The sequence below is a fragment of the Geotrypetes seraphini genome, chromosome 4 (genome assembly GCF_902459505.1).
Source record: "Geotrypetes seraphini chromosome 4, aGeoSer1.1, whole genome shotgun sequence".
Lineage (NCBI taxonomy): Eukaryota > Metazoa > Chordata > Amphibia > Gymnophiona > Dermophiidae > Geotrypetes > Geotrypetes seraphini.
Window position 1 is genome coordinate 261,373,969 of NC_047087.1, and position 14,888 is coordinate 261,388,856.

Below are 14,888 nucleotides of genomic sequence, written 5' to 3' on the forward strand. Positions count from 1 at the left end.
CCAATCTTCCATCTTATGGCTCTTGCTCCCCTCCCTCCTTCCCTTCATTCTATGTCCCAAGTTGATACCCCCTCCCTCCTTCATGCCATCATTTGTCCGAAGTTTGTGCTCCCTCCTTCTCGAGTCCCAACACACCCCTCCTTCCCTTCCTCCAGTCTGTGCCTCCTTCTGATGGGTGTTTACCTTCTGGCCAGCTCCCTCCTCACTACCACACTAGTTTCTGTGCACAAAGCCGCGGGCTCTCTTATGCGCATTCCGCTGCTGAGCTGGAAGCCTTCTCTCTGACATCGCAATGGCCGGGGGTTTATTCCCACCCCCCCGAACAACTTGACAGGGGGGTTGTTCGGGGGGGGGGGGAATCACCGGCAGTAGGAGGGAGTGGGCATCCCTCCTGCCAGGGGTTGTCAGGGGTGGGGGAAGGAGATTGCTAGTGCCATGAGGGAGTAGGCTTCCTTCCTACCGGGAGTGTTTGGGAGGTTGTTGCAGTGGCATGAGGGAGTGAGCATCCCTCTTGCCAATCTTGTTCAGTGTGTTGGGGGCTCCAGGCAGTTCCGAGCGAGTGGGGAGTGTCGGCGGGAGGGGGGGACTCTTTTTTTTTTCTACTGCACTCCCTGTTGGTTAATCAGCTGAGCCAGCAGGACTTGGGGAGACCTGCGGCTCAATTGATCAGCTTTGACAGGAGGGAAGAGCTGTTTTCAATTGCTCTTCTGAGCAATTGCTAGGCACAGTTCCTCCCACTCTTTACCGGTGATTCTCCGCAATAATAGCGTGCATATAATTTGCATGCTATTATGCTGACAATCACCTATAAAATAAAAGTCACTCCCACTGTGGGCATTATATCGACATGCCTGATTTTACCGACGAGTTTTAAAAATCTTGTTCTCAGACACATATGGGAGTATCCAGATGCTTGTCTGTGAACAACCAAGAGAGAAAGAAAATATTTAATGTACTTCTATTAAACAAGTAAGATGAATTATCTGTTAGTTCTATAGTGAAACCTTTGGGAGAGGCTATAGGAGCTGCATAAGTGTTAGTGCTAGTTGCACTCAGGTAGGTGGCATGTTTGGTTCCACCTTTGTTTATATTAATCCACTAGTTTGTTTAATGTTCTTGTTGCAGAGCAGAAAACTTGAACTGGGAAGTTCCCTATGCCCTCCTTGTTCTTTCTCCTTCTTATGTTACTATGTTAGGATTTTAACCAGTGCTTTGGTACCAACTGAGGAACTGAGTCACTGCCCAGTGACATAAGGAAGCGGAGTTGAAAAATGTAGATGATGCCTTCTGCAAACCTCATGGGTGAAGGGAAGAAACCCACTTGTCAACCCTATTGTACCATTGTACTAGAAATAAGATTATCAAGGTAAGAACCTAATCCTCCTGTGGGCTGAGAACCATGTAAGTCAAGGTTCAAATCCCACTGCTGTAACGTCATGTCCTTGTGACATTGGGCTGTTCATCGCCTCAAGTACAAAGCTGATCGGGTAGCTAAATACCTATTGCACCTGAATGTAACCCCCCTCAGGATCAGATTTGGAAAGGTGAATAATTGAATCTAAAATTCAAATCCCTATGATTCTATTTGTGTAACTGGTAGAACACTTAAAAATGATGACCATTGTGTTAACTATAGTATATGTAACATTTTTGTGTTTCAGTATTTCTAAAATGCAAAGTTACTTGCTGTGTATAAGGGTTTGCTTTCTTAAAATAAGCTATTTGCTTCCACAGGCCGCCCCAGCCATTGTGTATAATTTTGGTTTTACTTTTTATTATAGGATTTAAATGCTGTGGCTTTCAGATTTAAAGATAAAGAACGACCACGAGGGTATACATCGAAGATAGCAGGATTGTTGCATGTAAGCCTGGTTCTATATTTTAATTCCTTATTTGTTTTTTTAATTGCATTTATATTTATATATTACAAAGAAAAGAGAAGAAACATCAATAATAAAATACAGAAAACTTCATAGCTGAAACAAAATAAAATCTAATGTCTACAATATGGAGATCACTGCTGCAATTCGGAGAACAAGTGGAGGGTTTTATCCTTATATAATAAAACCCTAGAGTGCGCATGCGCTCTTGAAAAATTGTGATCCCTGGCGCACCGTGTTTTCTGATCCTTGGCCGCGTTCCATTTTAGAACGCGGCCAGGGATCACTCTGGCCACTCCCCTCCTCACTCACCAACCCGAAGCAAGCTCCTCACCAACCGGAAGCAAGCACCTCACCACCTGCCATCGCTCACCGCTGCTGCTGCTACTGCCGCTGATCCTTCTCTTCGGGGCAGCCTGCGATCGTGGCAGGCCTTGCGGGCCGCTTTCCGGCCTCGGTGGCACGTTCCCTCTGATGCACGGGATCGTGTCTGGAGGGAGCATGCTTCCGGGTTGGGGAGCGGCCTGTGAGGTTCGCTGGGGCCGGCCACCACGATCGCGGCCTGGAGCAGGCCAGAAGATGCAGGGAGGGTAAGCAGGGGAATCAATACAGGGGGCCAGAGGGAGAGGGAAAGGGGGCTGCTTTGGGGGGAGGGATGTGCTGAGGGGAGACAGAAGGGGCCATGGAGAGACAGGGAGAGGGAAAGGGGGCTGCTTTGGGGGAGGGGTGTGCTGGGGGGGAGTCAGAAGGGGCCATGGAGAGATAGGGAGAGGGAAAGGGGGCTGCTTTGGGGGGGGGAGGTGTGCTGGGGACAGACAGTTTTGCTCTGGGGGGAACACAGAAGGGACCATGGAGAGACAGGGAGAGGGAAAGGGGGCTGCTTTGGGGGAGAGGTGTGCTGGGGGAAGACAGAAGGGGCCATGGATAGATAGGGAAAGGGGGCTGCTTTGGGGGGGAGGTGTGCTGGAGGCAGATAGCTTTGCTCGGGGGGTGGGAAGAGACAGAAGGACACAGACAGCAGCCAAGGAGAGAGAGATAAAGAAACACAGACAGACAGACACACATATATTCTAGCACCCGTTAATGTAATGGGCTTAACGACTAGTATATAATACTGTTTGTAATTTTGTTTTACTGGTTTTTTAGTGCATGTGTTAATTTTATTATGAGTGTAATTGCTTTACTCCACTTAGAACTTTCAGAATATAAATTCATTTTAAATTAAAAATAAATAAATTATGCAAGAAACATATACACTGAGTAACAGACCGATATCTAATACAAATAAACACCATATCTGTTCAGACTAGAATAAGAAAATTATGCAACAGTACTTTTGTAGACCTTTTAATTTCAGCTGTTGAAACTGTCTTCTACAAATTAGTGTTTGCTTGGTCACATCAGGGAACACAAACATACATTGACCACAGGAGTGTGTACTAATCTCTTAGAGAAAAAAATAGTTTCAACATATTGTTCTTGACGGCTTCATACTGAAAGGTCATCGATAAGGTGGCACATTTAGATAAGTATAACTTCCTGAGATGTATTTCAATTTTTAGCATCTTCTAAGTTGTCGGAAGAAATTTTGTCCATACCTCCCTCTTCACCAAGTACTTTGGAACCTCTAGGTATATAATAGATAATCTCAATAAAAGAGAATATCAGTTTGAGAATACTGCAAAATGTCCCTCAAATACATTTTTAAGAGTTCCAGAGGAGTTAAATAATGTGTAACAGAAAAATTTAGAAATCTAAGATTTCTAGCTCTAGAGAGATTCTCCAGTGCTTCAATCTTAACATTCATAGATAAACTATCATTTTAATATTTGATGCAAAAGCAGATTGTATTGAAGCAATGGAAGAGTCAATCTTGTCTTCTCTGTTCATTTACAAGAATGTTATTCTCAAACTCAGATGTTTTAACTACTGTATGTTGATAGAACGGCACAAATCTGAACGGTCTTTGTATAGATTGCTCTGTCCTGGTAACAACCTGCCATATATCCTGTAATTTAACTGTATTATCTAGAGAAATTGTTCCCTTATCTAAAGAAGTTGGTAATATCTGGGCTGCTGTAGGCAATAGAACCCTAGATGGGCCCAGAGACTACTTGCTCCCCAGATAAGTCAGAGCCTGCCAAGTTCTGTTTTTGCTGACTTGATAAGCAGGAGAAAAATGACTAGGCTGAAAAGTTCAGTTGCCTGAGGATAAGGAGATAGCTGTTGGTAAAATATTCCTAACAGTTCCAGAAGTCTTTCCACTCACTTGAAGCCGGACATGTTGGTCCATAGGACCCTTAGTGGTAGTTTCAACCACTTCTGCCTTTCTGTTCCCCTTCTGACTCCTTTGGACTCCTAAAGGGAGCTCCAAATGGGTGTGCCCTTGGGCCATGTTACCATGGCACTGCTGGTTCAAATAGTTCCAAAGGGCCAAAAGTGTTGGCACCCACCAAACAGTTGAGATCCATAGGGCTGCCTGTCAATTTGTGGATTATGAGCAGAAATGTGATGTTTCTAGCAAAAGCAATCTCTTAAAAAAGCAAAACAAAAACTGCCAACTAAATAACATAAGAGCTTGTGACAGAAATTTTCTAGAAGAATCTAGAAATTGCCAGTGCCCATTTTTAATCTAGGCAGAAAGCACCAAATTGTTAGAAGTCTCAACATAAAGCCTGGCAACCACTTAAACAAAAGGAAAATCTAAGATTTAAAAAAAAAAAAAAATAATCAATGTCTAGGACAAATGATCTCATCTGTACTTCAGAGCTTAAATTATTCAGTGACCAACTCATCACCTTATCTTCAAGTTGTTTAGATAAAGATCCACATTCCTACTTTTTCTCTGGAGGTGCTGAATTTATTAGAGCGAGATCAATGACTTTATCCACATCAAACAATCCATATTAAGAGTTACAAAAAAATAGCCCCACACACAAACTCCACAGCTTCATCCTCAAGAAATGCCCAGTAAGATGTCAGAAACGTCTCAAGAGGCTTTGGTTTTTCTAGGTATTGACAGTTATGTCTTGGAAAATACACTAGCTAGCCCCTTGAAACATCAATAAGCACGAAAAATCATAGCAGGATGAAATAATTCACTCATAAATCAAAGGTAAGCAGTCTAATGAACTCTCAGGTAGTTCTAGTGTTAAGGAGCTTTATCTTTATGTTCCTTAGTCGTCCTATTGTTACTTTGGCTTTGTTCTCTGCATTGTCATGCTGAAAAATGATTCTCCATTACAGTCTCACGTTTCTTGAAGAAAGCTGCAGATTTTTCTTAATAGCTTTCCTCCATTGTTTCTCTCTTCTGTCATGTCTTTTGATGAGAGAGATTCTCATAACACAGTGAGGGCTCCACAGTGTTTCACAGTATATATAGATAGTGTTCTCTGAGTAATGTGCTGTGCTGGATTTGTGCTAAATGTAAAATTTGACTTTCAGGCGAAGAGCTCTATTTTAGTATCACACCAAAAATTTTTATACCAAATAGTTAATTTTTGCGAACGTCAGGGGATTTCAAGGTGGGCTTTCCTGAATAATAGCTTCCTTGTTGCTACCTTACTATGCATACTAGGAAATTTGTGTGGTAATATGTATAAGATTGCTGTTACAAAATTCAAGGTTTATCTTGATTTACTTCATTTAGGCCCTTCTGTAACTCTTAGTAAGGTTTTAATTGGGAGAAGGTGATTAATGTTCCAAACTTTCCTTCTGTCTGCCTCTGATATACTAAGGAATGCTAGACCATTGGTTCTCAATCCTTCCCTGGGGAATCAGCAGCCAGTTGAGTTTTCAGGAGATCCCTAGTGAATATGTATGAGACAGATTTGCATGCCTGTCACCTTATTAAATGCAAATTTCTCTCATGCATATTCTTTAGGGATATCCTGGCAACCTGATGAGTTTGAGAACCACTATGGTAGACTGTCATCCCACTCTTGCAGGTTTCCAGGTCTTCCTACGTCTTGTCAGGTAGAAACCGACATTTCAGCCACCAGGGTATGCTCTGAAGTCTGCAGTTTGACTTTGTAAATAGTGGGTTTGCTGACCTGAAGAAAGCCACAGGAAGGTGGTTGAAAGTTCAAGTTCAAGTTTATTAGTATTTGATGAATCGCTTAATCGGTTTGCTAAGCGATGTACATAATTATAAAAAGAGTAGAGATGCAAAAAAGACAAACAAAATGACAATTACGTGACAACAAGACAAACATGAATTGGGAGGAGAGAGGGGGAAAGTTACAAGTTTTTTTCGATGTGAAGAAAAACAAAAAAGGAGAAGAACAAAAGGGGGACGGGAGTATATAAAACAAGTCTTAAATTTAAATGTTAAAAGTATCTTTAAAAAGATGAGTTTTTAGTGATTTTTTAAAAGAGGAAAGATCTTTTTCATTTTTAATATATTGTGGTAATGAGTTCCACCATTGGGGCCCATTACGGAAAACATGTCTAATCTTCTCTAATCTAATCTAATCTAAACCTTAAGTTTATATACCGCATCATCTCCATGATGAGATCTCGTGCCTATTATTTTCAAGGAGGGTATAGTTAGAAGATTCTGGGAGGATGATCTAAGTGGTCGCATAGTATTATGGGGTATTAACATTCTGGCTATAAATTGGGGTTCATTGTAGATGAGGGTTTTAAATGTTAAAAGCATGACCTTGAAGAAGATGCGGTGACTGATAGGAAGCCAGTGGGAGTCAATCAAGAGTGGCGTAACATGGTCATATTTCTTGGTGTTATAGATTAATTTAATAGCTGTATTTTGGATAATTTGAAGTCTTCTCTTTTCTTTTTGAGAGATGTTAAGAAGTAGAGAGTTACAATAGTCCATTTTAGCTATAATTAGCAAGTGAACCAAAATGTTGATAGATTTGGGCTCAAGAAATTTGGCGATTGATCGAATTAAACGTAGTTTGTAGAAGCAAGTTTTGATTATATAATTGATGTGTTCGTGGAACAATAGTTTGTCATTGATTGTTACCCCAAGGATTTTTAAAGTGGAGACGAACTCTAGTGGGATGTTGTTAAGAATGAATGGGGTCTTCAAGCCAATGTCTTTTTTCCAGGAGAAGATCATGGATTTTGTTTTTTTTTAATGTTTAAAGATAGTTTGTTTGAGTTAAGCCAGTCTTGTATTGTTTCTAGTTTTTTATTTATAGATTGGATATCATTGTTATTTTCTGGATCAAGAGGGTGAATAAGTTGGATATCGTCTGCATAGGAGAAGGCAGTAAAACCAATTGACTGGCAGAGACTCAGAAGCGGTGAAAGGAAAATATTAAACAGAAGGGGCGACAGAATAGATCCTTGAGGAATCCCGTAAGATGAAGAATAGGCGTTCGAAAATTTGTTTTTGAACTTAACGAAGCAAGTGCGGTTTGAGAGATAGGATGTAAACCAGCTAAGCACTTGGTCACTAATGCCTATCGATTCTAGCCGATTAATAAGAAACATCAGTTTCTACCTGACAAGACGCAGCGAGACTCGGAAACCTGCAACAAGCACAATGCCAGCTGCAGAAATCCTGGGAGAATATGTCATCTCAGTTTGTTGGCTGAAGTAAACATTTGGTTGTAATGTGCTGCGCTTTTATTACTTGTATTTCAAAACTGTAGTTCTTCATTGATACATACCCCAAAATATTGGTAAACTTGCAATTGCTAAAAGCTTGTTTTCAGTACCTTTTTCTTTTAATTTGTCTTCTGAAAATTTAAGTATCTTTTTCCTAGTTTGTTTCATGAGGCCTGAGTGTATTGGGCTTATTTTTATGTTTCTTCCTTTATATATGTCACACTCCTCAATTAATTTTCTTCATCTTTAGCTAGCAAAAACTAAAGTTCCATAATACAGAAGGAGAAAACTGACCACAAAATTGAAACATCTTTGAAAATATTCTTGCATCATATTTTAAACTGGATCCTGGAAAACTATTTTTCAATGTACTTTGTTTATTTAGCAAATATGGATGTGAACAGATTGAGTGTATTACCTCTTGCACTTGTAGTCTGATTTTTGTGATAACCAAAATGTAGTTTATCTAATAGCTCAGTAAATGTGTATATTTCAGTAATGTTCATTACAAATATTCTGAGATTTGTTTTCAGCCACTCTGAGCTAGACAGCTTGAAGATCACTCTATATACTGTGATTAAATTTGACCAAAATTTCACTGCTTTGTTTTATGCAAAAAAAGTATTTAATTTTACTATGTTTATTTCATTGATATTCTCTGAAAACTTTTATTGTAATTGTATGTCTTCTATTTTCAGTATTATCCTTTAGAAGAAGTACTTGCTGCTGAATATTTACTGGAAGACTTTAGACCTGATTTAATAGAAATGGTGCTAGACAAACTTAAACCAGAGAATGTCCGGTGAGCTACTCTATTGTTTTGTTTAAATTTAAGAAGTTTCTTTGTAATTGTTGAATAACGTAACTAAGAATTTAGGAGTTAATATTGAAAGAATTAATCTGGTCAGAAACAGCTTCTGGCCAGTTAAATCGTTTCTGTGGAGCTATCCACTGATATTCAGTGGCACTTAACTGGTTGATGCCACTGAATATCACCACAATGGTTGTTCTGGAGGCAGAGTCAGCACTTGTGCCCACATTATTCCCAGATACTCAATGTCGGGCCATGTCTGTGCACCAGCATTGAATAATCTGGATTTATGTAGAGTGATATTCAGTACAGTATTGTCCACTTTAGATTATTGCAATAGTTTATCTAGGACTACTGAAAAAGCTTGTATTAAGACTTCGATTGGTTCAAATACTGCCGTTTGTTTAATTTTTGGTCTTAAAAAATATGATTATGTAAGTCCTTTTTATGCCAAACTATATTGGCTGCGTTTGGGGCCAGAGTATTTTTTAAATTTGGGTGTGTTTGTTATAAAGCCCTTTTTGGACTACTACCCTATTATTTGGTATCATATCTGAAATTGTTTAATTCAAAAAAGCATACCAGGAATTTGGGGATGTTTATTTTCCCCACCCCTAGGGGTTGTCGCTGTAAAACATTTTTTGATAGGACTTTAGAATATCAGGCAGGGTAAGCGGATTCCTAAATAAGCCCGCTGATTGCTCAGGTGTATTCTTATCCTATATTTAGGAAATTATTAAAAACTCATCTGTTTGATAACCAAGAATGTTGATCTTCAAGCTTCTTAATGATTTTATCATGCCATGTTTGTAAATTTTTTTTACAATTAGGTTGTATTTTTAATTGAGATATTAATACTAACATGTTTAAGTTGTTTTTTTAGCCATGATGTATAATTCTGCCCATAGAAATGTGTATACGATTGTATTTACTATTGTGAACCTCCTAGAGCTAATGGCAGGGTGGTATATGAGAAATAAAATTATTATTATTACTTAACCACCTAAGTTAAAGGGCCAAATTATACTGCATAAAAGGCAATCTTGTCTTTATGTGGTGGGCTTAGGCCATTGGTTCTTAAAACTGTCCTGGGGGACCCCCCAGCCAGTCGTGTTTTCAAGAAATCCCTAATGAATATGCATGAGGCAGATTTGCATGCCTGTCACCTCTATTAAATGTCTACTCGCACTCTATTACACCGGTCCGCAGGAAATTTTTGCCGGTCCGCGCAGGACCGGCAAGATCAGCATCGGAAGTGTGCGCTGGGCCGGATAGATCTTGGGGAGCCTCCGACAGTGGCTTTCTCCCCTCTCTGCAGCTCTCCTTTACTTCCCAGCGCAGCGATTCACGAAGGCAGCCTCGGGGCTTTTGCTGAGTCGCGGCTGCCTCTGATGAAGCAACTTCCTCTTTCCTCAGAGGTGGCGCGACCCAACAAAGGACCCGGGGCTGCCTTCGTGAATCGCTGCGCTGGGAAGTAAGAAGAGCTGCTGGGAGGGAAGAAAACCACTATCAAAGTCTGGGAAGCTGCTGGGCAGGGGAAAAAAGGGACAGCTGCTACTGGAAAGGGAGAAGGAGAGATGCTTCTGGGAGGGGAGGAGGGAAAGGAATCTGGGAAGCTGCTGGGCCAGAAAAAAAAAGGACAGCTGCTACTGGAGAGGGAGAAGGAGAAGGAAAGATGCTTCTGGGAGGGGAGGAAGGAAAGGAATCTGGAAAGCTGATGGGCAAGGAAAAAAAAGGGACAGCTGCTACTGGAGAGGGAGACGGAGAGATGCTGCTGGGAGGGGAGGAAGGGAAGAGAGTTACTGCTGGACAGGAGGAGGAGGGAAGGGAGAATGAAAAAAGGAAGGAAACAGCTGGCAGAGAGTTTAGAGGAGGGGAAGGGGAGGCACAGGCATGAGAAAGTAGAGAGATTGATGATAGGAAGGGGTCAGCAGAAAAATAAGCAGAGGGACAACGATGATAGATCTGGTGTAGGAGAGATAAAAATGAAGAGAGCAGTGAAGCTGGAATGAATCATGTAAAAAGGAGAGAGGGCACAAGCTGGATGGAAAGGGGAGAGGGACATATAAAGAAGACAGATACCATATGGAAGGGGGAGAGGACAGACAGTGGATGGAAGGGGCAGATGCTGGATTGAAGAGACAGAGAGGGCATACGCTGGAAGGAAGAGAGTGAAAAAAAGATTGAAAGCAGAAACCAGAGACGACAAAAGGTAGAAAAAAATAATTTTATTTCTATTTTGTGATTAGAATATATCAGATTTGAAATATATATCCTGCTAGAGCTGGTGTTAGACATAACTGGGGACTGCAAAACCCAGGCAGTGCTTCTTTAGCTTCCAGCTGGCTTAGGGCGCTCTCTGACCAGGGGCAGTTGCCCTAGTTGCACTCCCCTAAAACTATTCCTGTCATGTGTTACTTCAGTATTCTGTTAGCATGATATTTCTGTGTAGCATTCTGTAATAATTTGGCTTGTTCAGTTTTCTTGATAGTAGAGGGGATATATGTGAAGGGGAGGGGAGACAGGGGTTTTGTTGATCCTTGCTCTGAATTATTTGTATTTATAAAATGACAATTCTACAGAATATTGTTTCTTTTTATACTTTAATAAAATACATTCAATATAAAATCATAACTGAGGCTTGTGTGGATGGGATCAGATGATTTGTGGGGATCGAGCTCGCGGAGATGGGGCGGAAACGGGGTTTTTAAATTTTAGTCCTAGTAGTTTGCCGGTCCACAAAATAATTCTTTTTTTTCTGCCGGTCCACGGGTGTAAAAAGGTTGAAGAACACTGATCTATACAATAGGGTAAAATTAGAACTACTTCACCTATTACTGGATATGATGCTATCTGGACACCCTTGTTATAATGTTTGTTCTGTGTTATCATAAAATAGGGTCTTCTCTTTCTCTTATTCTTCCTTCCTTCATTGTGTCTTTTATCAAACTTTTGACTAGTCCAGCTTCATAATGAATATTATAATTAGCATTACCATCAAATGCATTACATAAAATTACCTATTCATATTTGTTTCCTTCTCTAATTTAGTGTGGCAGTAGTGTCTAAGTCTTTTGAAGGAAAAACAGATCAGACTGAAGACTGGTATGGAACACAGTACAAACAGGAAAAATTATCTGAGGATGTTCTTAAGGTTTGTTAAAACAATGATTCAATTAAAAGGACTTTTAATTTAATAATTAAATATTTAATTAAATTTATTTACTAAACAATCCTGCAAAATTATGTGAGGTGGATGGGGGTAACCAAGATGGGCAGCGGGTTAGCAGCCAGCGTAAACGTTCAGTCCTTACCTGACCATTTTGCCTCAAATAGAACCTGACAGTGTTCGGTGTTCTATACAGCTGATTACCCAAAATGCCTCATACTAAAAGGAAGAGCTCTGCCCGGCCAAATCTCTCTATGCCTGGACAGATGGTGATGGACCGCTTCATGGCAAGCTCCCCATCCACAATCGGAGTTGAGCTGCCTGCGTTTGCTTTGGGGGAACGAGCCTCTGGAGTTTTTGGGCTAGAGACATCTTTGTCTCCTCCGTTCACTCTGCCTCCCACCGCATCCGACGTCGGGGCTCAGCGACGCTGCTGTGTCTCCAATTCAGGGATGTCTGTTGCAGACGCACGAAGAGAAAGTTGACCTGCTTCCTGCCGCCAAAGTTTGGGACAACCAGGGAGCAAGGTATCTGAGCTCCCCCACGGTGGTGATGCTGGACGGCATCTGGAGTGTCCTACAAAGACTGGAAACCGCAGTGACTAAATCCACTTCAGAGTTTGCCATGGTTGTAAGTAAAATAAGTGATTTATCAAAGTCAGTAGAATCTATTAAAAAGGAAACAACCGAAAGACTTGACCAGATGGGCAAAGAAGTTGCAGCTCTACAGCATTTAACTGGAAACATGACTAAGGATAAAATTTTCATTCAAAGGAAAATTGAACAGATTGAAAAATTTTAAAAGAAGGTTAACTTCCGATTTCTTTTCCTAAAGTCATGGGGATATCACCGGGCAACATGCTTAAGAAATATTTGTCTAAAATTTTAGTTGTGCCGCCCATAAGTCGAGTTTATTATCTTCTGGAAAACAAGAAGTTGGAAAATACCCTGCAATTGAAAATTTACAAACTGGTGATTTAAATAATTTCTTTGCTGTTGGGAAAAATCCCTAGAAATCCAATCTCGACCAACGCTTCTTGTCTCGTTTGTATTTGAACAAATTCTGTTATTCATATGTTTTATCGTTTTTCTCAAGCTTTGCTTCTTGGTGAGAGAATTTGGGTCTTTCCCGATGTGACTAGATCTACTCAAGATAGTAGAAAAGCATTTCTTAAAATGAGACAAGAAGTTAAAACATTGGATGCTACTTTCCTGCTAAGCTACCCATGCAAATGCTTAATTAAATGCACTGGGATGAAATATTTTTTTTTGGCCCAGAACAGCTTAGTGCCTTTTTGGACACTAAGAAGCTGGTCCAGGAGGTTCAGGGTTGATGTAAAATTGGAAGGTGTTATAACCCGTTAAGTTAATTTCTTATTACTCTGTATAATGATTGATCTCCTTATCATATTTTTCCCCTTCAGTGTTAATTGTGGTCTGAGGAAGAGATAATGATAATTTGTTGTTATTAATAGGAATGTTGTCTAATTCCTTTCTTTTTGTTTTAATACCTTATTCTCTGTATTTCCGAAACAAGTGGATGCTTGTAAATTTATTCAAGTTTCAAATTTAATATAAATTTGATTGATTGCTTATTCAAAGTTCTAAGCAATGTACAAATCAGTAAAATTACAAAATTTGAGGACAACAAAACAAACAAAACAAACTAAATCTTGTAAGACTTATTAAAAACTAATATTACAAACATATTAAAACAAAAGGGAAGAGAAATACAAGGTGTTTGATAGCAAAGCCTACATAATAAAACCCTAGCTGCGCATGCGCACTCTTACCTGCGTGCTTCCATGATCTCTGATCTGTGATCAGTAGGTCTGTGGCGGCAGGAGTGCGCATGTGTGCATATATCGCTCCCTCTCTCCGTGGCCTGCAGCGCTGGACTCCCTGCTCTCCACCTCCTCAAGCAAAAATTAAAAGCTGCGGTGTCGGCTCCTCTCACAAGCCGCACCAGTGTCGGAGAACGTTTTTGACTCTGGCGGGAATCATGAGAGGAGCCGCGGCGGCACTTTTAAACTTAAAAAAAAACCTTCGGCCGCAGCAGGCCAGCCCACGGGAAGGGAAGGAGGACTGACAAAGAGGACTCCAGCCACAGGAACGCAATAAGGGAAGGGAGGAGCATGGAGCAGGCTAGACCAAGGGAAGGGGGAGGGGCCGAACGGAGCAGGCCAGATCGAAGCAGGACAGAACACAGTAAAAGAAGGGGGAGGGGCCGAACAGAGCAGGCCAGATCGCGGTAAGGGAAGGGAGGGTGGGGGAAAATGCTGTTACTGCTGCACAGGGACCTGGAGTGGAAGGGAAATACCGCTGCTGCTTCAGCACAAGAAAGTGGAGGGGGGGTAAGGAGGGAAATGCTGTTGCTGCTGCACAGGGAAGTGGGGTGGAAATGCTGCTGCACAGGGAAAAGGAGGGAAAGAATGACAGACAGACAGCAGGAGGGAGGGAGACAGAAAGAAAGGGGCAGGGAGAGGGACAGAAAGACAGACAGACATATATTCTAGCACCCATTAATATAACGGGCTTAATGACTAGTAAGAAATATATAGGAAACTACACTGGGAAGGGAGAGATCATGTACTTCAGAGAAGTAAAGAAATGCAATTGAAATAAGGCTACTAGTCAGGCTTTCTAATTATCAAATGCATCCTTTTTTTTTAGTATAATATTTCTTTATTGGGCAAAACCAACAGCATACAGAAACAGTAAAAATCAAAAACACATCCGCAAAGTAAGGGCACCCGCCCAATCAGGGCAAGCTACAGGCACAAGGCAACAAAGCAGCAAAAAGCAGATATCAGGATGTCAGAACATGCCCAATACATGAGTTTACAATGACTCACAACAAACCCTCCCCAACAAGAAACAGAGCAACCAGAGAACAGAGCACATACACTAAAACCCCAACAGCCCCCCCCCCCCCCTCAGACCTGTGTGGTAGTCAGCCAAAACTAGAAAAATATAGATAGAGATAAAACTGAAAAAAAACACACTATAGAAAAGTAAAAGAAAAGAAAACGACAATAGTAAGCGGAGCTACCCGTCATAAGCAGAAAAGAGAAAGGAAAACCAACGAGAACCTGCGAGAGAAAAAGAAAAAAGGGAAAGAAGAAGGAAAGGGAGGAAAAACCCACAAGGGCGGACAGTGCATAGGAAAAAGCAGCACCCAACCCCCTATAATAGCATCATAACTCAAGAGTTCAACAATTTAACAACAGACTCCTCTCCCTGTGGGGGAGGGACAACCAATATCCTTCCCATACATCCTGAAATTTGGTCCAGAGGCTCTCTACGTGCACCCCCACTGCTCTTCGTTCCAAAAGGGCTAAATTATAAAGAGACAAATGCCACTGAGAGAAAGAAGGATCACACGGGGCCCGCCAAGAAACCAAGATGGCCTTCTTAGCTAAAAGGAGAGTCTTGGAGACCAACAGCCGCTG

The 14,888-nt window shown here is 41.1% G+C and overlaps 1 protein-coding gene across 7 annotated transcripts in view; it reads left to right on the forward strand.

Annotated features, from left to right (window-relative positions):
- The window catches only part of IDE (insulin degrading enzyme), a 229,545-nt gene that overhangs the window by 76,468 nt on the left and 138,189 nt on the right, over positions 1–14,888 (forward strand). For all 7 annotated transcript variants that reach the window (XM_033940203.1, XM_033940207.1, XM_033940204.1 and 4 more), the window contains exons 10-12: positions 1,782–1,862; positions 8,156–8,259; positions 11,320–11,422. In XM_033940203.1, the coding sequence (XP_033796094.1) occupies positions 1,782–1,862; positions 8,156–8,259; positions 11,320–11,422 (288 nt within the window). The remainder of the gene's footprint in view (positions 1–1,781; positions 1,863–8,155; positions 8,260–11,319; positions 11,423–14,888) is intronic.